Genomic DNA, 20,050 nt, shown 5'->3' with positions numbered 1-20,050 from the left:
TGTCATGCTCATTTATTTTATTTTTATTTGATAGACATCCCCTAACTGCGGTGTTGAGAGGTTGGCAGAATGATTCCTTAACTGCAGGAGCATCTAACTGATGATTCACAGCTGCATTCACCCGAAATCCTTTGGTTGCTGGCAGTGTGCAATAGCTTTCTTTGAAGTACCAGTACAAGAGATGGAAATTCCCGATGTATTCAGATGGTTAAGACACCACAGATTTTTAAAATAGCAGCCTTTTCTTTCAGCAGCCTCCTTCTGGTTTGGGGTTGTGTATTTTCATTTTTACCTGCTTTTGTTTTAAAAGAACTAATTTTTTTTAATTTATTTTTTTTTAAATCAAAGAGCATGAATAAAGGAAAGCAGAAGGAAAACAACAGTCTAGATATGTTTGAAAGAAACAGACGCCAAGGGGAGAAGGGGATGACTTGGAAGGATAACAAAATTGGATAAAATGTAATTTGCATTTCCTAGCATGAAATCTATTCCACTGAGAGTAGCAGTGTCCAGTGGAAATAGGAAGTGGTGAAAGCACCATCTTTTGAGACTGTTAAAATAAAATATAAGACATTTTAAAATAATTTTTAGCCTTATCCACCTCCTGCTGCTATTTGTAGCATCACAAGAAGGAAGACCCTTCACTGATACCTGTACAGAGATTTTTGTCCCAGGAAAATGCTATGTAAGGTGAACAAGAAACAGCTACAAAACAGTTTTGGTGCTGCCTTCACCTGAGCCAGTTTTCCACCAAATAGATGAAAAAGCAAGGAAATATTACTGTGAGATCACATCAAAGTAAATGTAGGTTCTATTAATTTACCATACTAATTTCCTTCCAGTGGTTGTCTTCCTACCTGCCCTACTCTTTAACCAAAGTCAGCCTGTGGTTTTTGAAGATTTGAGGAAGTATTCATGGTCCCTGCTGTCTTGTAGGAGGGAACTACAAAGTATAGCAAGTTGTTCGCGACTTACATTGAGAAGAGGCATTTGACCAAAGCTGCAATTATTGAAGATGGTAGGCAAGAGCCAGGCAAGGCTACCTTCCTACCTATGGGCCTTTACATGATCATCTCTTATAAATACAGCCATAGTTGAATGCCAGATTGCTTTAATATCAATTATAGTTACCTGCAGAAAGAATTCTGGGACTGTATGGAAAATAATATTAACTGAACACAGAATCTTTAACGGAACTGTAGGCAGCTCTCCAGCTCAGTAACATGTACATAGATGTGAGAGCTGCAGGAAACAGATGAATCCAGGGTGGATTACTTCTGAGTTTTGGTAGTCAGCTGATGTGTGTTATGTCAGAATCAGCATTTCTTTAATTAAAACCCGTGCTCTGTGAGCTCAGCCTTCTGGATTCTGTTTTAACCTTGTTCTTCTATGTCTTTGGGCCTCAGCCTATTGTGAAATGTCAGCCAAAAAGCTTAGATTACTCTCAGTGTTTTAGCTCACTTTGGTAAAAGCGCTTTGTCCACAGTCAATCCCTTCACTCCTATTAAAAATAAAAGTAATAAATTTCTCATAAGAAAAGCCCATATGGGAGAAAGACATTTAGTGGATTGCAATAGGGGCACTCAGTTTGTTTTCAAGAATGATGTACTCGTTTTTTACACATCATGAAACATACTGCTTGCAGTTCCTTGGCTCTCCAAACAGTTTAATACAATAACGCTGTTGCTGTGTGCAAAAATCACAATTTGCAGCATTAGCCAAGGCACAGAAGGGAACTGTGAACCATTGGTGTCCCAGTAGAGCAAACCACCCCATCAGTTCTGGGAGGTGGAAAATTCTCACTCTCTGAAGTCCCACCAGAGCTGGAGAAACATTTCCCTGCTCTTCCCAAACACAGACTTTTCTATGCAGTTGCACAAGCAGACAGAAATGAGCTGTGCTGACACTTATATGAAGACTTAACTGTCACTGTTGCATTTGTTAAGGGGGTAAATGATATGCTGTCTGTCTTCAAACACCTATTGGTATTCCTGTTGTTTGATGACCATTTTCATGCTGCAGTAGTGAGTTTGAATAGCTTCATTCATGACAGTTATTGTTCAGAGGGGCACACAATTTAAATATTGATACAGTTATTGATATATCCATTCAATATGGATATTGAAATACTTTTTAACAGTTAGCATGGCAGGTTAGTATATGTAATGTTAAAGAGGCATGTGTTGCAATTAAGAAAAATAATGAACTAAGCGGTTAAACATCAGCTTTTGAGCTTTTTGTCACAAAGTACAGCAAGAGACCCAATTCAGCAGTCTGCAGTATATACAGATACAGAATCTGAACTGAAATATTTGACTACAGATTTCATATTATTTGGATTTGCTGAAAATCCACCATTTTAGCTAGATGCAGTGATTTCTGTGGCACTCATCCTCTCTGGTAATGAGGTGTATTTATAGAAATTTTTGCACAAAGGTCTTAGTGTTTTGACTGATCTAAGACCAGTCAATCTATGCCTGTAGACAAGACCAAATTCACCAGGGCAGTTAGTTTCCACTGCTGCCTGTAGACACACAGAGGAAATCTTAGTGAGTCAGAAAAATTATTCAGATAGCCTTTCCCAAGGGGCTTTTAAGCAATGTGCCAGTGACACGTCCATCTTCAAACAAAGTTGCAGCTGTCCTGCCGTGGGTGGGAGAGCAGATAGGAATTTGGGACTGAAGATTTCCTCGTTGCTTGCCTGTACAACCAAACATTCACCTGCCAAGTGACAGAGGAGGAGTCACAGCTCATTGCCTGAAGCACCCTGTTAGGAGACTGCAAATCTCACAGCAGCCAAAAAAACGGATACAGGTGAAATTAGCAATGAGGAACTCTAAGTTAACACTTCTGCATCAGGTGCAAGTGTGCTCAGTGGGCGTCAAACAGTCTGTCTTCTGTGTATCATTTTGTTAAGGTTTGAGATTTTTTTGGGTTTTTTTTTTTTTTTTTAAGAGAGATTTAAACTGTTTATCCACTGCATGCTGTAGCTTTCTGCAGTCCTGAACAAACTGAGCTATGTCTTTGAGAGACTTGCGAATTTGGGTAGATTTGTGAAGTCATGGTGCTTCCAGATGTCCTTTGGTGTTTTAAAGCAGAGCTTTATAGTGGTTATTCTGTTATGTTTATAAAAGGAATCTATGGCTAGCAATATCTTATCTGTTATTAAAATTAGGCTCCACACTTGGATGTCTAAAGATAGAGTCTCTAGGTGGGTTTTCTTATGTTAAAATTAAACAAATCAAAGAGAGTTTTGTTTTACTCTCCACAAATAAGCTGATGTTATATTCATTAGCAGTTGGAGAAGATGCTTGGTAATTTTGCAAGTGCAGACTAGCCTGGATTAAGCACATAACATCAGTCTGGGTACCTATAAAGCCTCACTGGCCTTTTGCTGGGGGACATTCAGTAAATTTTATGGCTTTGTATGGGAGTTGGTTAAGGATGACCGACAAGCACCACTGCACCAAGCTCCTCTAACATGTTCCATTTTCTACAAGCAGCGGGGACAGATGCGTCACTCATGGTAGGTGCCAGCCAGATTTGTTGAAGGAGAAACCCTTGCAAGGGCATTAAGGAGAGTGAAGCACACGTCATCTTCTGATGAACAATCGTTCCTGATACCACTGGGGTTTACCACCTGCCCTGTTTGCAGCTGCAGCGTTTGCTTCCATCTCCCACGCACCATCCTGTCTCCTACATGCAAGCGGTACTATCCCAACAGCTTATTCATTGTTGTCCTTGCTTTTCTATGGCATAACAGAGCTGGCTGCCAAGCCAGCCGTGGTCCTCTAGCCTTTTCATAAACTGCTAGATCTGATTTACAGAAGCTCTGTCTCTTCCCTGCTGAAATCTTAGAGACGTGCACCACAGCTCCTTTCAGCTTGGGTACAATTCTTTCTTCTTGAGCTGTATCCCATGAATGTGCCTCTGTCTTGTGTGCCTCACTAACAGCTTCTGCACAGCTCAATGCTGGATGGATCTAGTTGTTCAGTGCCTTATCACTGATGCAATCTTTTCCTCTTATGGAAAGTGGGAATGAAATTGCCTAAATTAAGCAATTGTAGAAGCCTTGAAGGATAAAGCTTCCTTTCTACTTTGGGCTGTTTTTATAGTAAGGCTGCCATAATTGTGTTTTTCCTCCATGTTTACTGTCATAGGAAAGAATGCATAATCATTTTATGGTATTTGCAGCTTGATATTTTTCCCATGAACTATTCAAATAAATTGCTTTTGGCTTTTAGCACCTTCTTCCCACTTCTGTATTGAATTAGGACAGTCAGAACAGTGAGAAAATATTCTCTTGACCATGAAGTTAAATGAGTTTGACGATCTTAGAGGGCAGACTCTTGTCAGCACTGGTGCATCATCATCTCAGCAGGTCGAAGATCCAGCCCTTTGGATGGTCTGTTGTTTTGGTTAGGAGCACAGCTGTGAAGAAGGAAAACATGTGAGTCATGATCGGAGAGCTGCAAGAGCTGCAGTTTTCCCTTTCTCCAGCCAAGCCTGGCCCTCTTCTTGTCAAAATATTCAGAGTTTAATTCTGGGAGGACAGAAGCTTTCATATGCAGTGCTCCACCAGTTTCTCAGATGAAATACTCCATTCTTTCAATAAAGCAGCCATCTCTTGGCAGTAAACAACCTGACTTAAACTCTTTTACTGACATTTTAGCATCCTTGTTTGTGGCTTGCTGTTAAAAGTGATATAAATCATGGCGGTAGCAATGAATGTATGGTTAGGATTTTACCTGGCTGTTTTTCTCTCTTTTGATCATCGTGTGAGCTTGAAGAAATTGTGTGATCTCTCTGGATCTCCAAATATCTGCAAATCGGGGATGGTATCTAGAGAGTGGCACTGAGAGAGTGTTTACTGCACCACACTATCTATAACTTACCTTCCTGAAGTAATTATTACGCTCAGGGGAAACTCTGAAAGGGCAAATTCTGACATTTGGGCTCTTAGCAGATCCAAAACCTCATTGCCTACCATTTAGATAAAATCTATTCAGTGCTGTTTTCAAGCAGCAGCCAGGGTAAAGCACTGATGAAATTAACTGTATGTTTCAGTAGCTTTCGTTTTTGTGTGAAGCATGTGGTAGTTGACATATCAGGCATTACTGCAATTTTAATCCTTTGTGCTTCTCATAATTTGTATAATGCCTGTATTGTCCTTGGTATGTCCTATAAAGCTCCTCTCTGCAAAAGTTTCATGAACAAATCAGAAATGTCTTGCTTGACAGGCAGAACTTGAGAATTTACTCTCTGACTCTTCACATAACAATAGTTTTTACACATCAGTATCTTTTAAAGTATCATACTTACCTTTCATTCCTCCTTTCTTCCTAACATGTACACAACAGGATTTCAGCTGATCAAGGCTGCAAGAATATAACCTTGAAGAGTGGAGAGTAAATCATTGTGGCTTTGTTTTTCCCTTCAGATAATCCTCACAATAATCCTGAAGCTCAGTTCCACAGCAGAGACACAGCACTTGAATTCCTGAAGTGTTTCAGTGGTGGTTTTTCTTACTCAGGTTTGTCAGGCAGCCTGATTGCACTAGGAAGCTTTTCCACATTTTGAGACAAAGGGACTGTTTCTCCCCAGATCATGACAAACTAGTCCTGCTGTATAACTGCAGTTGCAGTCTTAGTTAGCTGTGGGTTTGTGCACTCTCCTGTGAAGGAGAATGTTGGCTGCAACTCTCTTGAAAGCCATTAGCAGTTTGGAAAGAACAAATTGTCTGTGATGTGATTTCTGTTGCACAACTGGTTAACCGGAGTTTGTAAGAGCAAACTAGCTCAGCCACTTCTCAGGTTTTTCCGTGCTGTGGTCTCATTTGTACAAGAGTGTCCCCAGGCTATCATGCTGTTCTTGGGAAAAACTACCATCTAGCAGCAGTAGCTGTGGACGATAACCAGATACTCTGGAACTGTGGTTAAACATTCTTGAAATATTTAGGGAAAGCATCATGATTTTGTCAAAAGTTTTTGTGCTTAATTGGTATGAGCACAGTGCTTACTTTGTTCATGAAAAATCATCTTTATCATCAGTTCCTGAGTAAAACAAAGAAAATAAAAGATTACTGGGGAGTGTCAACTCAGGGTTTAGAAATTCATCAAGCACTTACAACATGCCACAATCAGCTGACTATGATTATCTTAAATTCTTAATTCTTATCTTAAAGAAGCAGAAGCTCCCAACTCTTGGTCCTGATATGGGCTGTTGAATTCTTCCCATGTACCATCTTACATTGCTCATACGTATAAAGGCAAGGGATGAGCTTTCACATGTTAAAGTCTGCCTTATCGAAGTCTACCACAGACAAGGTTTCCTGCCATAAAACTCTTACCTTCTCATGTGCTCCATATTAACATTTGCATATTAACATTTGCTGGTTTTGGTTTAACTTATCAACTTAAATGGGGTGGTAGTTCATACTTGCAGTGTGATAGTTAATGTTGCACTCCTAAATCTTAATGAAAGCCCAAGATCTTCAGACATTCAGGTTTAATAAATAATTTAAAAATATTAGTTAGATGCACATGAAACAGAAAAATGGATCAAAAAAGGATGGTAATTTTGTAAAAATTATTTATGGGTAAATCCTTTATGTTACTTTGTGTTTTCTCTAGATTTTCTCAACCAGACAACGTATGAAGTTGAGGCGTTCTTAGAAGCCGTTCAATTCTTCCGGCAGGAGAAAGGCCACTATGGGATGTGGGAAATGATAACTGGCAATGAAAAAGAGGTAAAAGAATATCTTCCTGATATTTCATTGGCTTTGGATATGTCAGTTTTGAGGATAATGAAGGTTGTAAAGCTGCTCGGGAAAAAATGGCATTTTAAAAAAGAAAATCTGGTAGGTAGAAATGCCCGAGATTTCAAGATACTTCTTACTGATATGTAAAGTGATAATTCTTTTTTAATAAAATCCATTTTGAGTTTTTGCTAGAAAGTGAAAGAAAGTATGCTATGAACTAAAATTCTTGCTTTGTACTAGAATGTAGTGATGATCACATTTCCACAAAAAGCTCATGCATCTACTTTAATTTTATGCCATGGGGTCAACTGGTGAGTAAATGCTGTGTCTAAAGCAAAGCACTTGCTAATATGTCTCTATCACATTTGGTGCTGTTTACAGTTTTAGTAAATTAGTGGCAGCAAAAGCAATACACACAAAACTCAGAACCCATGGTCTGTACACAGTAGATACTCTCTGTCAGCTGCATTGGGCTGTGTTCTGTTTTTCTATCTTTCATGAGAGCTATTTTGCAGATAAGAGATTTTTTTTTTTCTTCTGTTGCTATTACCTTTGTTATTTAACACAATACTTTCCTGCTCCTTGTCCTGTAATGCCTCCAGATGCCATCATAGGAGATCAGGTTTCATGAAGAACAGAATAGCAGCTAAACAAAAATTCTGAAGAACCTCTTCATTTTGCTTTTCCCTGTAGTTTGGGACTGGAGCTTTTAGTCCTGAGTGGATAAACTGGTATACCTACTTATTGTGCCAGACTTCTGAAACAAAGTCTTGCATAGTAACAGTCACACAAACACCAGAAATTTGTGTACTTCAGTTCTTTAGAAATGAGGTCCTAAGCTCAAGGTCTGGGTCCATATTTGGGCACCTGAGCGAGTAGCTTTGGAGCACTGGTGGTAGCTAAAGTAATTCCACTGATCTCTCTGGCATCACTCCAGATGTCTTTTAGTGCAATTGAGCCATTATTTGGGCCCTGATTTACAATTATTTTCCTAAGCACTGAGCACTCAGCAGCAAATATTTACTTTAGTACCAGCTGCTGGGTGTTTTCCTTCATGAAATCTGGCTTCCCTTTGGGAAAATGGGAAAAAGCTTGATGCAGAGTTTATAATCTGGAGGTTTGTTTTAAGAAATCAGATTACTCTTTTAGGAGAAGTCTACCTTTGAAATGCTGAAGAATGTGGAAACTGGGGAAGAAACTATAAACAGGGTCTTTCCCAGTGCCAGGGATTGAGGTTTACTGCTAAAATCTGATAATTCCTTAGTATAAGGAGTTCCATCCTTCCAGTGGAGGGAGTGAGAGTTTTCCTTTTGTCCCCTCCTCCCTCAAGTTACGTAGCTGTTATAATGCTAGTTTCATTTTATATTTTATATTTTATATTTTATATTGCTTGCCAACTACTTACTCATAGCCCATACACCTCAAGAGAACTGTAATCAGAAGACATCCAGACTAGTTACGCCATTATCTTCTTAGTAATAATTCATTCTGCAACTATGGTTTGTTCTCATGCCTGCTTTGACAAATATAATAATTATTTTAGGCAAATATCCAAGCTAAGTGAGTGGTTTGGAATGAGCAAGCTACAGTTTGTTGCTGTAAAAATCTCTGCAGATTGCCAATAAATATATTCCCTAACATTAATTTATAAAGACAGAGTCTCTACAGTATTAGCTCATGCAGTTCTACCTATGTACTGCAACATGGATGTAATACTAGCAAGTACCCAGTCACTTGGCTGAAGACCTACTGATTTTTTTTTTTTGTGTGTCGTAAAAGTTCCTTTTCCTGGTTTTGTTTTTGTTCTTTTTCATTTTTAAGGTTTCATTATTAATAAAGGATAAATACAGTAGTAGATATTATTTCTGTAGGTTAAGTGCTGAAATACTGGGTTAAACCCATGAAATTATTGACAGCGCTTGTTTTAAGCAGCAGCAGAAAGCTTTTTTTAGTGAGAGCACTAAAACACCCTCATTTTGTACTAATATAACTTCATTGGTCAGTACTACATGAATGCAGAAGTAACATACTGGTAAATCAAGAATAGCGGAATAAGGGATTAAAAAGCCCCAAAATTCTACAGTGCACCTTTCAGTACAGAAATATAAAGCCAATCCAGCATTCCTAAAAACGTGTCAAATTTTTCAGAATATGTTTGATCCATTGTCACGTTTATTATTTTTTCTGTGGTGCTCCAGTTTGGGTTATTCTTGAGATTATTTTTAACTGACCTATTAGTTTAGGACCTGAAATAGTCCTTTGGTTTTGACAGGTATTTGAATCAGCACAGCTGAATCCAAAGTGGTACTGTGGCATAATCGATAAGTACTTAAGTTACATGAAACAATAATAATAGGGTATGGCATGTTATAGGTATATTAGATGTATGTTAATGAGTAGGGTATTGTGTGTTACATTTCTATAGGGGATCTCTTACACCCAGGAGGTACTCGATTTTACACTACATGGCATGCAGTCAAAGCTTTTTCTTACTTACTTTTGCTGTCTAAATTCCTGACATTTCCCTGTCGTGTTGTTAGTGCATGCCTAAAACCCACTCAAGAAGCTGTAGTATGCGAGGTTGAATGTCAGGAAGCACTGGCATGATGAAATGTAAAGTTGAGCGCTGCTTTTGCATTTTGCATTGGCTTAGCCAGTAGCTGGGTGCCTCAGGGCTGTGGTCCTTGAATGAGGACTATGCTGGGCTGTTGCTGAAGCAAGGACAAGAGCTGGGTTCAAATATGCATCACTTAGCAAAACCTCTGTTCAAGCCCCACTGGAGAAAAAGGAAGACTATGTACTGTCTGTGACACTTTACTGAAACCATTGAGGAAGGTAGTAATCCTTTAAATCTTTTACCCAGTAAATGAGAAATCTACAGAAACTTAAGATGCATTTTGTGCTCCTTTTATAGGGTTACTATGTCTCTCTGTGATTTGCAGGATAGACACTGCACTTCAAGCTTTCAAGAATCTGTGGGCAACCTCGTATCTGTGCACAGTTGGGACAGATAAAAAGCATTGATGAAAGGGCTGTGTGCTGTTCTGCATAGCACATGAACCATAGTATTGCCTCTGTCATCATAAATTGGCAGCTGTATATCTGTAACTCTGGGCCACTACAAACATACCTGGGCAAAAAACAAACCAGAAAATGAACATGTCCAGAAATAAAAATGTCCCTTTCTCCTCTGAATTACGAGGATGAGTAATGTCTGAACCAAATACGAGACTGAGGTCTTTAGTTCAAAATTGAGATGCTTTAAGCAGAGAAATTCAAGAATCCCGCATATATCCTGAGCACTGATAGATGCCTCCATAGGAAACATGTTCAGAGACCTGAGGTCACAAAGAAATAGCAATTGGACAGGTCCTATGATGAACTCCTTACCTCTGCTTGCATAGTTTGCCTTATTGGCCAACTTGCTGCTGAAAGTGTAGGAGAAAGAGAGGTCTCACAGCTTTCTCAGGCCACAGGACATACAGTGTCCATAAATAAAAAATGGAGAGGAAAGCCTAGACTCCCGAAATCAGATCTCTGCCTATAACTCTGTGCATTTATTGACAGTTTGGTGCATCTGAGCAGGATGGGCAAGGAAGAAACTGTAGTTCAAATCTACGGAGACAAGGTTCAAAGCCCGATACAGTGTGTAATTCTGAAGAAAACTTCTGAAATGGGTACCAGTGAATGAAACCAGGCATCCATCTCACACCATTAAATTCTTTCTGTACTGAAGAAAGAATTTGATCCTTCTTCTGTACAAAGTTGGGTGATGCTATAAAGAGAACCACAGAACCATAGAACAGTTTAGTTAAAAGGGGATCTCTGTAGGTTATCTGGACCAATCCCACACTTAAAGCAGAGCCAACTTTAGGGGCTTTGTGCAGTTTAGTTCTGAAGATATCCAAAGCTGGAGGTGGCATGACTTGTTCCCATGATTGCCCTCATGCTGAAAGATATTTCTTAATACCTGACTACTATTTCCCTTGTTACTACTTGTAACTGTTACCTTCTTCCTTTCCCTGGCCATTTCCAAGAAAAGTCTGGTTGTGCCTGCCTAACATCCTCCATATTGAAGTTGTGGACAGCAGTAAGATCTCTCCTGAGTCTTATCTTCTTAAGGCTAAGCAAACCCAGTTCCCTTTGTCTCTCCTTACATGTCATGTGCTCCATCCCCCGATCATCCTGGTGGGTTCTGCTGAATCCACTCCAGTGTGTCAAGTTCTGTTTTTTACTGGGGAGCCCCAAACTGGACACCACTCCAGATGCGGTCTGACAAGTGCTGAATAGAGGAGAACGTTCTCCCTCAACCTGCTGTTGCCTTTTGCTGCAAGGCCACTCTGCAGACCAATGATGAATATCTTTTCCACCAGGATGCCCAAGTAATTTTCTGCAAAATTGCTTTCCAGCCAGTTGTCACCAGGCTAAACTGATGTTCAGGGTTGTTCCATCCCAGATGTTGGACTATGCTTTTGCTAAACTTTAGGAGGTTTTTGTCCACCCATTTCTTCAGCCCATCTAGGTCCCTTTGAATAGCAGCCTTGCTTGTCAGTGTATTGACCACTCCCCCAAATTGGTATCATCTGTATTCCCAGTCTGATGTATTTTCTTTCTAATTGGAACCATCTGCAAGACTGAATTGCCAGTTAGATGCTGGGATCAGAAAGGGTGGTGCTTCTTTTCTACAACCACTGGACCCTGTTTCAAAGTGAAAATGTTCTTGAGGGAGGAAAGTACTAAGTGTCAATTCAGAAAAATACAGCAATGATAGACCAACCATATACTTACAGAAATGATAAAAAAATGGGGCAATGACACTTTTTCCTCAGTTTCTTTACATTCCTTCATGAACACTCCATGTGTCCCTCTGACACTTTTCTCTGCCTTTCTGCTGTGGTGCACCTTTATCACAGAGTATCTTCTTAGGTTTTCATTCAAGAATCTGGAGGTGTTGAGAGGAAACTTTAATGTGTATGAACCCTACAATGTGAAAGTTTTATTGGTTTTAGACTAGTAGAGTTATCTTTCAGTGACAAAAGAAAGTGCTTGAAATTTTTTTCTTGAACTCCAACAGCTAGCTATTTATTTTACCTCTTTTTTATATCAGGCTGGAGCTAATGAATCTTTTGGATCATGTTACAGATTTAAGAAATCAGAGTAATTTGATTCACAGGTTACCCACATTTCTGGTTCCCATTTCTGTCCTATACCCTGTTTTTCCTAGGATCTTGTTTTCTTGTTTGAATTGTGAAGTTGGTGCTCACCTAAAAAAGTGATGGAGATTCACATTGGGACAGTCACATCTTTCTTTTCTTGCACAATTATCTTCCTATCAATCAGAGCATCCTTTGGTTTATGACTTGTTAGAACAATTTATCCTCGATGATACCTCCTCTGGGAGGGTGTGAGTATCCCAGAACAAGGTCAGCGTGGGGAAGCAGCAAACCAACTTTTTTATCCAGTTGCTCAGTTGATATCAATCATTTTATCTCTACTGATTTGCACATGGCAATTTTATAATAGCATGCAGTAAATTTTAATAGGCATCTTATTTCATCTGTTGTCAGTTTTTGCATGGTCTCTCAAAGTCTTTAAATGAGAAATGCTTCAGATGAAATTCCTGGATTTTCCCACAGGCATACCTAATATTTTTAAATCCAGTGTTCCTGGAAACCTGGGATAGTCATTGTATTTATTTGAGGTTGCCTGTGTTTGCGCATCACAATGTGATGTGAGTGCTCAGTTTTCTGATGAAGAACAGTATGTGAATGTGTAATTTTAATCATCTGACGATATAGATCCTGAGCAACCTTGTGATGGAGGAACTCCTGCCTAACCTTCAAACAATGATCCTGCCTAAAATGAAAGGAAAGAGGAATGATAGGAAGCGGACCTGGTTTGGTGTAAGTACTGGTATTTACAGAGTTTTTTCTCATAAAACCTTGTTGTCTGTGTGTGCTGATTCTAACCTATGCTTCTTAATTTAATTTGGGTTTAGATCGTAGAAGAAACTTACGGCTTAGTTCAGCAGCAAGTGTCAGAAGGATTAAGTACCTTGAAAGAAGAATGCAGAGATTTTGCAAAAACTCTTGAAGGAACGATTCGTTCAGACATGGATCAGATTCTGAACTCCAAGAACTTCTTAGCTGGAAAAATCAAAGGTTAGTGGAGGAACAGCTGTGTTTTGCAGCAATTTTTTTGTTTCTCATTGTGTTGCTCAAATTACCAGATGTCATTGTTCTGAAATTCTCATGTGTTTTGAAAAATCCAGCTGGAGACACTAATTTTCAGAAAACAAATGCTTTGAACCTCTGCTGCCTTTGATGAGAACTGATACCTGTGGCCACTGTGTCTTTGAAAATACTAGGTCTTCTCAAATGGAGGTAGACCTGATGGGTTTTGTGTATTATGATTAGAGTTGCTTGTTCTGCTTTCATTTTTATTTGGACAGCCTTATGCAATGAAGATAAGAGGTCACATGAGCATAATTAAAAGTGTAGTGGTTTTGACCTGATACCTTGGAATGTGCCACAAAACCAGGTTCTGGTTATGTGAGAAATTCAGAAGTTATGAAAGAGTACTTAAGCCAAAGGGCTTCTTAGATCGTTTTACACTAATGTGAAGTAATTATAATTTTGCTATGAATATAAAAATGAATGTAAAAAGCAGGCAAAACATTAGTTGATGTTGCTTAAGCTAGCAAACAAATAACTGATAATTTAGGAGCTGTTTTGGTAAAACTCAGGATGTTCTGTTGACATCCTCACATACCAGATTAGGATGCTTTTGGTGAACTATAGAGTACCAAGTTTGGATGCTTTCTTATACAGTCTCCGTGGCCATGCTCTTGTCTGAATCTCCCAGTATGTATCAATACTTAGAGCTGCCCTTTCCTGTGCTCTCGCAGGTCCCCTAAGCTGCTAGCATTTGATTAGGTGGGACATGGGAAAGGTGTTTTATTGTCACTCATAGAACTATAAAGTCTCCTTTCATCATCTTAATCTTTGTGGAGGTGTGACTCTGGGGAAAAGCAAGGAGTCATTTAATTCATTGTAAAGTCAATCAGTTCAGATTACTTTTTCGCTATATCTCTTAGTAGCCTAAATGCAACCATTGTATTGTCTGACACTCTAGCCACTGTTTCTGAGCCTGCCCAGAAGTGCTGCACAGAAAATATCCAGCCATTTCTCACTTCCATATTAGAGGAGCTCATGGGTCCGGTGAGTTCCGGATTCACTGAAGTCCGCTCACTTTTTGATAAAGAAGTTAATGAGATCATCCAGGACTTCCAGAAGACAAATGATATCACAAAGCTAAAGGAGGTAAGACAAAAAAGTATATTTGGAGCCTTTTATATTAGCACAAGGACCTTCTAGCTAGAATTTGATTGACAGCAGTGTTTGCTTTCCCAGGTGGTAGTATGTTAGCTCTTGGGTTTTTTGTTTAGGAAGTCTTGTGGTATTCGTGCAACTGCAGCACAGATATCAGAATTTGGTTTAGGGCCACTGTTAAATTCTCTATTAAAAATTCACCTCTGGTGTCTTTCTCTTGAAACCTGTTCTTCCTCCACTGGAATGCAGAACATGGATCAGCTTATGAACCTGCCATTCAACTCTGTGAAAATGGAACCCTGCTATCTGAAAGTGAATCTCCTTCAGGAGCTCCTTCAAGACCTCAAGAGTCGCTTCAAGGTCTATCACATTGATTTTGTGATTCAGAGGACACAGAACTTTATGCAAGAGGTACTGTAACATCCAGTTTTTCCTCCTGGGAGAACAGGTTAGGTTTGTTCTTCTAACATGCTTCAAAGTAACCTTTATAAAAAGCTGTGCAAGAGTCCCAGAATATCTCTTGATCAAAGTACAGATAACAAAGCCTAAAAAAATCACAGCTAGAGGGTGTCTGACATTTACGTTTGTGAGGATGCATGTGTCTTTCAGCAAGGCACAAAAGTTTTGAATGGATCATCTCTTCTCCTGATCTTTCATGTTCTGAATTCTCAGCACCCAAGAAAGTTGTGCTTGTATCCAGTGGAGTGCTAAAATCTACCCGATTTCCATTCTCAAGGATTCAGGAAGGGTCTTAAATGTATTTTACCAAAATGGAATGTCTCTTCTTGGTAGCTTATTTTCTCATTAATATAAAGTAAGGCAATTAATATTAGAAACTGGCAATTACTTGGACACAGATGACGTCTCAGGATGTAGCTACATTTAGGTGCTTTAAACAAACTTCACTTCTCGTTGGAATGGTTGAAGTGTCTACATCATTTCAGATAGAAAATTAACTCCTGTTTTCACCATCTAGTGTGTATTAGTACAGGCTATAATTTTGCTTTGCATTTGTTTCTTCTGGATGCCTGGCCAGAAATCTATTGAGAGCTGGCTAGCAGACTTACTTCGATTGCCAGATCACAAGACAAATTTGGCCTTCTACCTCTAAGTTGAATCTTGTGATTTTAATATGCAGTTGAGAAGCTAAATAATCTAGTTGGTAATCTTATGAAATGGAGCTGGTCCAGTTCTATGGAATGGGAGTTGTCAATATGGAAAGGAAGTCTCTAGCACAGTGCTGGGATAGGGTTTTCCTAAAAGCAGATCTTTTAAGTATAGCCATGATCAGCAGCCAAAGAATTATTTAGAAATAAAGTTCTGATTTCATGTCTGGGTCTTTCAGGCAGACCATTCCAAAATGCTGCCAAATAAAATGTCTTTCAGTAAGTGAAGGTTATGAGTCGAGATATAGAAATAGACAAAAAATAGATTCCATACAGTCCATGTGGTGCTTTTTTCTGAACAGAACATGAATAAAAATTCACAATAAATAAATTAAAGAACAAGTTGTTCTAAAAATGCTGTTAATGCTCCTCTCCTTAAAAAACTTGTATACTGTTAATGCTTCTCTTTGTAGAAGGCTGGTATTGTTCTCAGAAAAAGAGCAAGCAGTTTCACTTCATAGTCACGGACATTTATTTTATTAACGGGTAAGGTCAGACATGTCTATGCTCGCGTAGTCTTAATGTCAAAGAAGCATTTGGCTCGGGTGGAGGCGGGAGCAGGATTCCTTGGCTTGGGAGCTTGGCATCCTCTAGTGGCCAGTTTTCAGAAATTTCGGAGCACGGTGCTCAACTGGCGTAAATAAAGCAGCTTTAGTGACTTCACCAGAATTACACCAATTTATCATTTGCTTCAAATAAAAATTGAGATAAGAAATGAGTAATTAATCTTTTAATTAGCCTCAGACTTAACTCTACACTGATCCTGTCTTTTTCTTGTATCCAAGGTTTTGCAGTGCATGAGCATTTATTGTACAGCCTTCTCATGCACACACAAATTGAATAAATCTCCACCTTCTGCATTATACATCCTGTATAGTCCAATCCTACATTATCTGCAAAGTCAGTTAGAAAAACTGGTCTTCAACATTTGTCACTGTGTGTTTTCATTCACAAAGATTTACTAGCCAAGGAGGAATTAAAAGCATGTCTTATCCCTAAGTATGTACACATTAATTTACAGACTACAAGAAGTCCTATAGTATATATGGCTATGTACATTGACTGAGATGGCCCCATGTGGTGCAAAGGAATAGCTGCTATATGGACAGACTCCCTGTGGATATCCTTGTACTTCTTTAATCAGAATATATTAAAATTTAAAAGAAAACACTTAGCTAAAAAAGGCAAAACCTTATTAAGTAGAAGTAATTAACACTTGCAGAACTATTTTTCTGAAATACCTTTTCAGAATAGTGGATTAATGTTTTTAATGAATCTCTGAGCAACCTGAAAATATGATAAATGCCAGCCTATCTAACATAATTCCATGAGAAATTACTTCACTCTGCAATTTTTGCTGATAATGATTTGTTTCATAAGGAAAGCTACTGATTAGTTACCTTTAAAAAAAAATTCTTCAGTATTTATGATTAAGATCATTAGAATCTGATAGGAGTCAGTGGGAGTCATCTCATTAACGATAATGAGTTTTGTCAATGGCCTTTATATATATAGGTGATTGATTCTACTTTTTTGTCTTTGTGACTTCCAGTTTGGATGGTGACATGAGATTAAATCTACAGGAAAGCTATGCCAGCTTAATAATGATACCAAGGCTAAATTTTCTTTATTGCAAGATTTCTGTGTGTTTTTTCTTCCCCTTCCACAATAATTTAAAGTTAAAATAAGTAATTTAAATTCTTATTTTAGGCCTGTTATTCTTTCTCTGTTTCGCCTTCTTCAAAGTACAATTTTGTGTTACTGGTCTTTAACAGTTGTTGTGGGTTTTTTTTCTTATTATTGTTTTTAGCTGATGGAAAATGCAGTTTATACTTTTGAGCAGTTGTTCTCTCCAAGTCGCCAGGCAGACTCAGCAAAAGTTGCAACCACCATTGAAAAAGTCAAGCTGAGAGTACTGAAGGTAAATGCCTTTTCAGAAACTGAGAATGTATTTTATATTAATTTATCTCAGTATTTGAAAGACGCTATCTCTTACTATCCAGCTGGAAATACTGATTTGGTGGCATTTAGCATTTGGGGGTAAAACCTAGTTCTGGACATATACTTGTGAAAATATTTACATGTGCAATGCCTTTCATTGCAATTAAATCAGATGGATATGATGCTGTGAATCTGGGTAAATAATTTTTATTAGCTTTATAATTAGCCTGCCCCTAGAATTTGCTACTCTCAGAAGCGGCAGTGCTGAAATACCTGGAGAGAAGAATTGGGGGGCTGTTTCTAGAAGGGAAAGGGATCCAAGAAAACTAGATTTTAGAGTATTGTTTAAAAGCTGGAATAACCTGCATAGGAATTCAAACCCCTGAGTGCACCCATGATATGGTGTCCTTTGGAATTCACCCATTACCAGTTACAGGATAACAATAACCAGTTCCTCTTATGAGTGATTAATAACCACAGATATGTTTGGGCTTGTTTCTCTTTTTGTCTGTTTTGACAGCAATATGATTATGACAGCAGCACTATCCGGAAGAAGATATTTCAAGAAGCACTGGTACAGATTACTTTGCCCACAATGCAGAAGACACTGGCTTCAATGTGCAAACCAGTAGGTTTCTGTGAATATAAAAAACAATTATAAAAGGCAGAGAAGAATTAACACCTTGGCAGTAAATCCTCAATTCTATAAGGCTGTTTTCTCTTGGACAGTTGTGCAGATTGGCTGCCAGCTGGGACAGATACTTAGATTTACCAGCTCATGGATTGGGTACATACGGAACGTAAGGAAGATTTCAGGAAACAGGGAAGCTGTATATACAGCTTGCTTTCTCAAAGATAGTTGCAGACCTTTGCCTATCCCTATTTTATTTCTTCCCTAGAGGTTTGAAGTCCCCTCAAACTGGACTCCTCTTGAGAGTTACGATTGTGGTTTATGAGCTTGTCCTTGTGTTCAGCAGCCCTGCTTCAGGCAAAAATTCAGTCTGTGGGAGAGGGCACTTCCTTTTTCAGTAGCGCTCTTGGAGGCACACCTGTGACCATACAGAGCCTCTGCTGTCAACCTCCTTCAAAGCCAAATGCTTGCTTGGGCAGCAGGAGCAGACAGGCCTTGCACTTGCTGTCAGTGATTTTAAATTGAAGTAATTGCGCCAACAATCAGGAAACAAACATACAGAGATGATCTCTGTTATCCTTAATCATATGGGTAGGTTAGTACTCAGCAAATGTGGCTACCAGAGTTTCGTGAAGATGTTATCAGTATGGCTGCATCAGAAGCGTGCTGGAATGCTGTTCACCTTGACTCAAAACAAATAGTCTGTGCCTTTCTCGAAGCCCATGCATATCCTCTTGCATTTCCATTGTACCTGCTGAAAAATGACTGCCCTAAGCCATCCCAGCCTCTCTGCCCTTTTGTTTCCCTTGATGTTCATCAGTTCCCACAGGCTGTGCTGCTCTTGCTGTTTCAGTTTTAAAACCAAGTATTTTCCCAAGTTATGCTTGTGAGACTTTAAGTATGGATTATTAAAACTTACAACTTTCAAAAATGTGTTTAAAATCACTCTCTTCTCTATGTCACTCTACTTTCTTTACTATCTCAAAAATAATAGTCTCTAGTAGAGTGTCAGCAGTGCCTTCACACAAGGGCAAGCATTTCATCACCTTGAATATATGTAGAGAGGGTGGAGTCTCACATCACGTCTCTGTCATACAGGATGAATGAAGCAGTGGTGGTGTAAACTTCCCACAAGCCTTTTCTGTTTCATTTCTGATAACTGTGTTTATGCCTCTGCAAAAACGAGCAGCCAGCTCTAGAAGTAAATATGTGGAACAGTTGACATGCCAAGTCAGTTCTTGTCGTCTTACTTGAAAACCTCCAGATGTTTTCATGTAAGCACCTTTTCTAGAAGCAGGCAGAGGTCACGTATAGACAACCAACAGCTGCCTAGTGATAATGACTCAGTTATTGACTAGACAGGCTATTGCATATAAATCTGTAAGCTAAAATGTTACAGGCCTATTAGAAAAACAAAGTCAAACCCTGTATCTCCCATGCTCACTGTGGATTTGCCTCCTTGGGCAAACAGTGAGGCATTTCCTCACTAGCTATTTATTTCAGAATTGTTTATTATAGTGCAGATGGTGGCGATCTATACTGCTTTTAATGTAATTACTGTGAAAGAATACTGCTTGATAAATGCATAATAAATTGTGAACATACATAGTTCATTCAGTCATAGTTCGAATAGATCACCTCAAGAGCCATCAAGGAGCATTGCAAGACCTGCTAGAAGGCATCTCCAAGGTGCTATGTTGAAGCAGGACTTTCAGAATCTCTCATTTTTATAGATCTGTTCCTTTCTTCTCTTTCTGCACAGGAGCTGCAGAAATACGAGCAGTTCATTTTTGCTGATTACACTAGTGTGATTCAAGTAGAAAATGTGTATGAAGAGATTTTATATCAGACACTGCTTGAAGAAACCCTGAAAGGTGAGAACTTTATTGAGGTGACAGTAACAGCATTTCAATGTGAGCTCTTGCCTCAGAGCTTCCCAGAGTCCTAACCTGACTGTTTCAGTCCCAGGTCCCACTTTCCTGAAGAGGGTTGGTTACGATGCTACAGTGTTTTTATTTAGCTTACTAAAACTGTGTGGCAAGCCCTAAAATCTGAATTATGTGGCAATTTCACTAGACCTGGGTAATTCAAAATGATAGCTTGGCACAAGCCTATTTCTAACAAAATATAATTATACCAACTTCATTTCATCTTGATTTCCTGGGCCAAGTAGTGAAATTATGATCTTATTTGCAAAGACTTGGTGATATCTAATGGCACC

The 20,050-nt window shown here is 38.9% G+C and overlaps 1 protein-coding gene across 1 annotated transcript in view; it reads left to right on the top strand.

Annotated features, from left to right (window-relative positions):
• NIBAN1 (niban apoptosis regulator 1) overlaps positions 1-20,050 on the top strand; it is a gene marked incomplete at its 5' end in the record, with an annotated part of 64,980 nt that overhangs the window by 41,510 nt on the left and 3,420 nt on the right. Inside the window, 8 exons of the mRNA XM_080623387.1 lie at positions 6,633-6,748; positions 12,559-12,663; positions 12,759-12,921; positions 13,895-14,082; positions 14,341-14,502; positions 17,068-17,178; positions 17,719-17,826; positions 19,592-19,703. Of these exons, the coding sequence (XP_080479513.1) occupies positions 6,633-6,748; positions 12,559-12,663; positions 12,759-12,921; positions 13,895-14,082; positions 14,341-14,502; positions 17,068-17,178; positions 17,719-17,826; positions 19,592-19,703 (1,065 nt within the window). The remainder of the gene's footprint in view (positions 1-6,632; positions 6,749-12,558; positions 12,664-12,758; positions 12,922-13,894; positions 14,083-14,340; positions 14,503-17,067; positions 17,179-17,718; positions 17,827-19,591; positions 19,704-20,050) is intronic.

This window comes from Psittacula echo (genome assembly GCF_963264785.1).
Source record: "Psittacula echo genome assembly, chromosome: 7".
Classification (NCBI taxonomy): Eukaryota; Metazoa; Chordata; class Aves; order Psittaciformes; family Psittacidae; genus Psittacula; species Psittacula echo.
The sequence above is the reverse complement of the archived record's forward strand: the minus strand, read 5'-3'. Positions and strand labels throughout refer to the sequence as shown.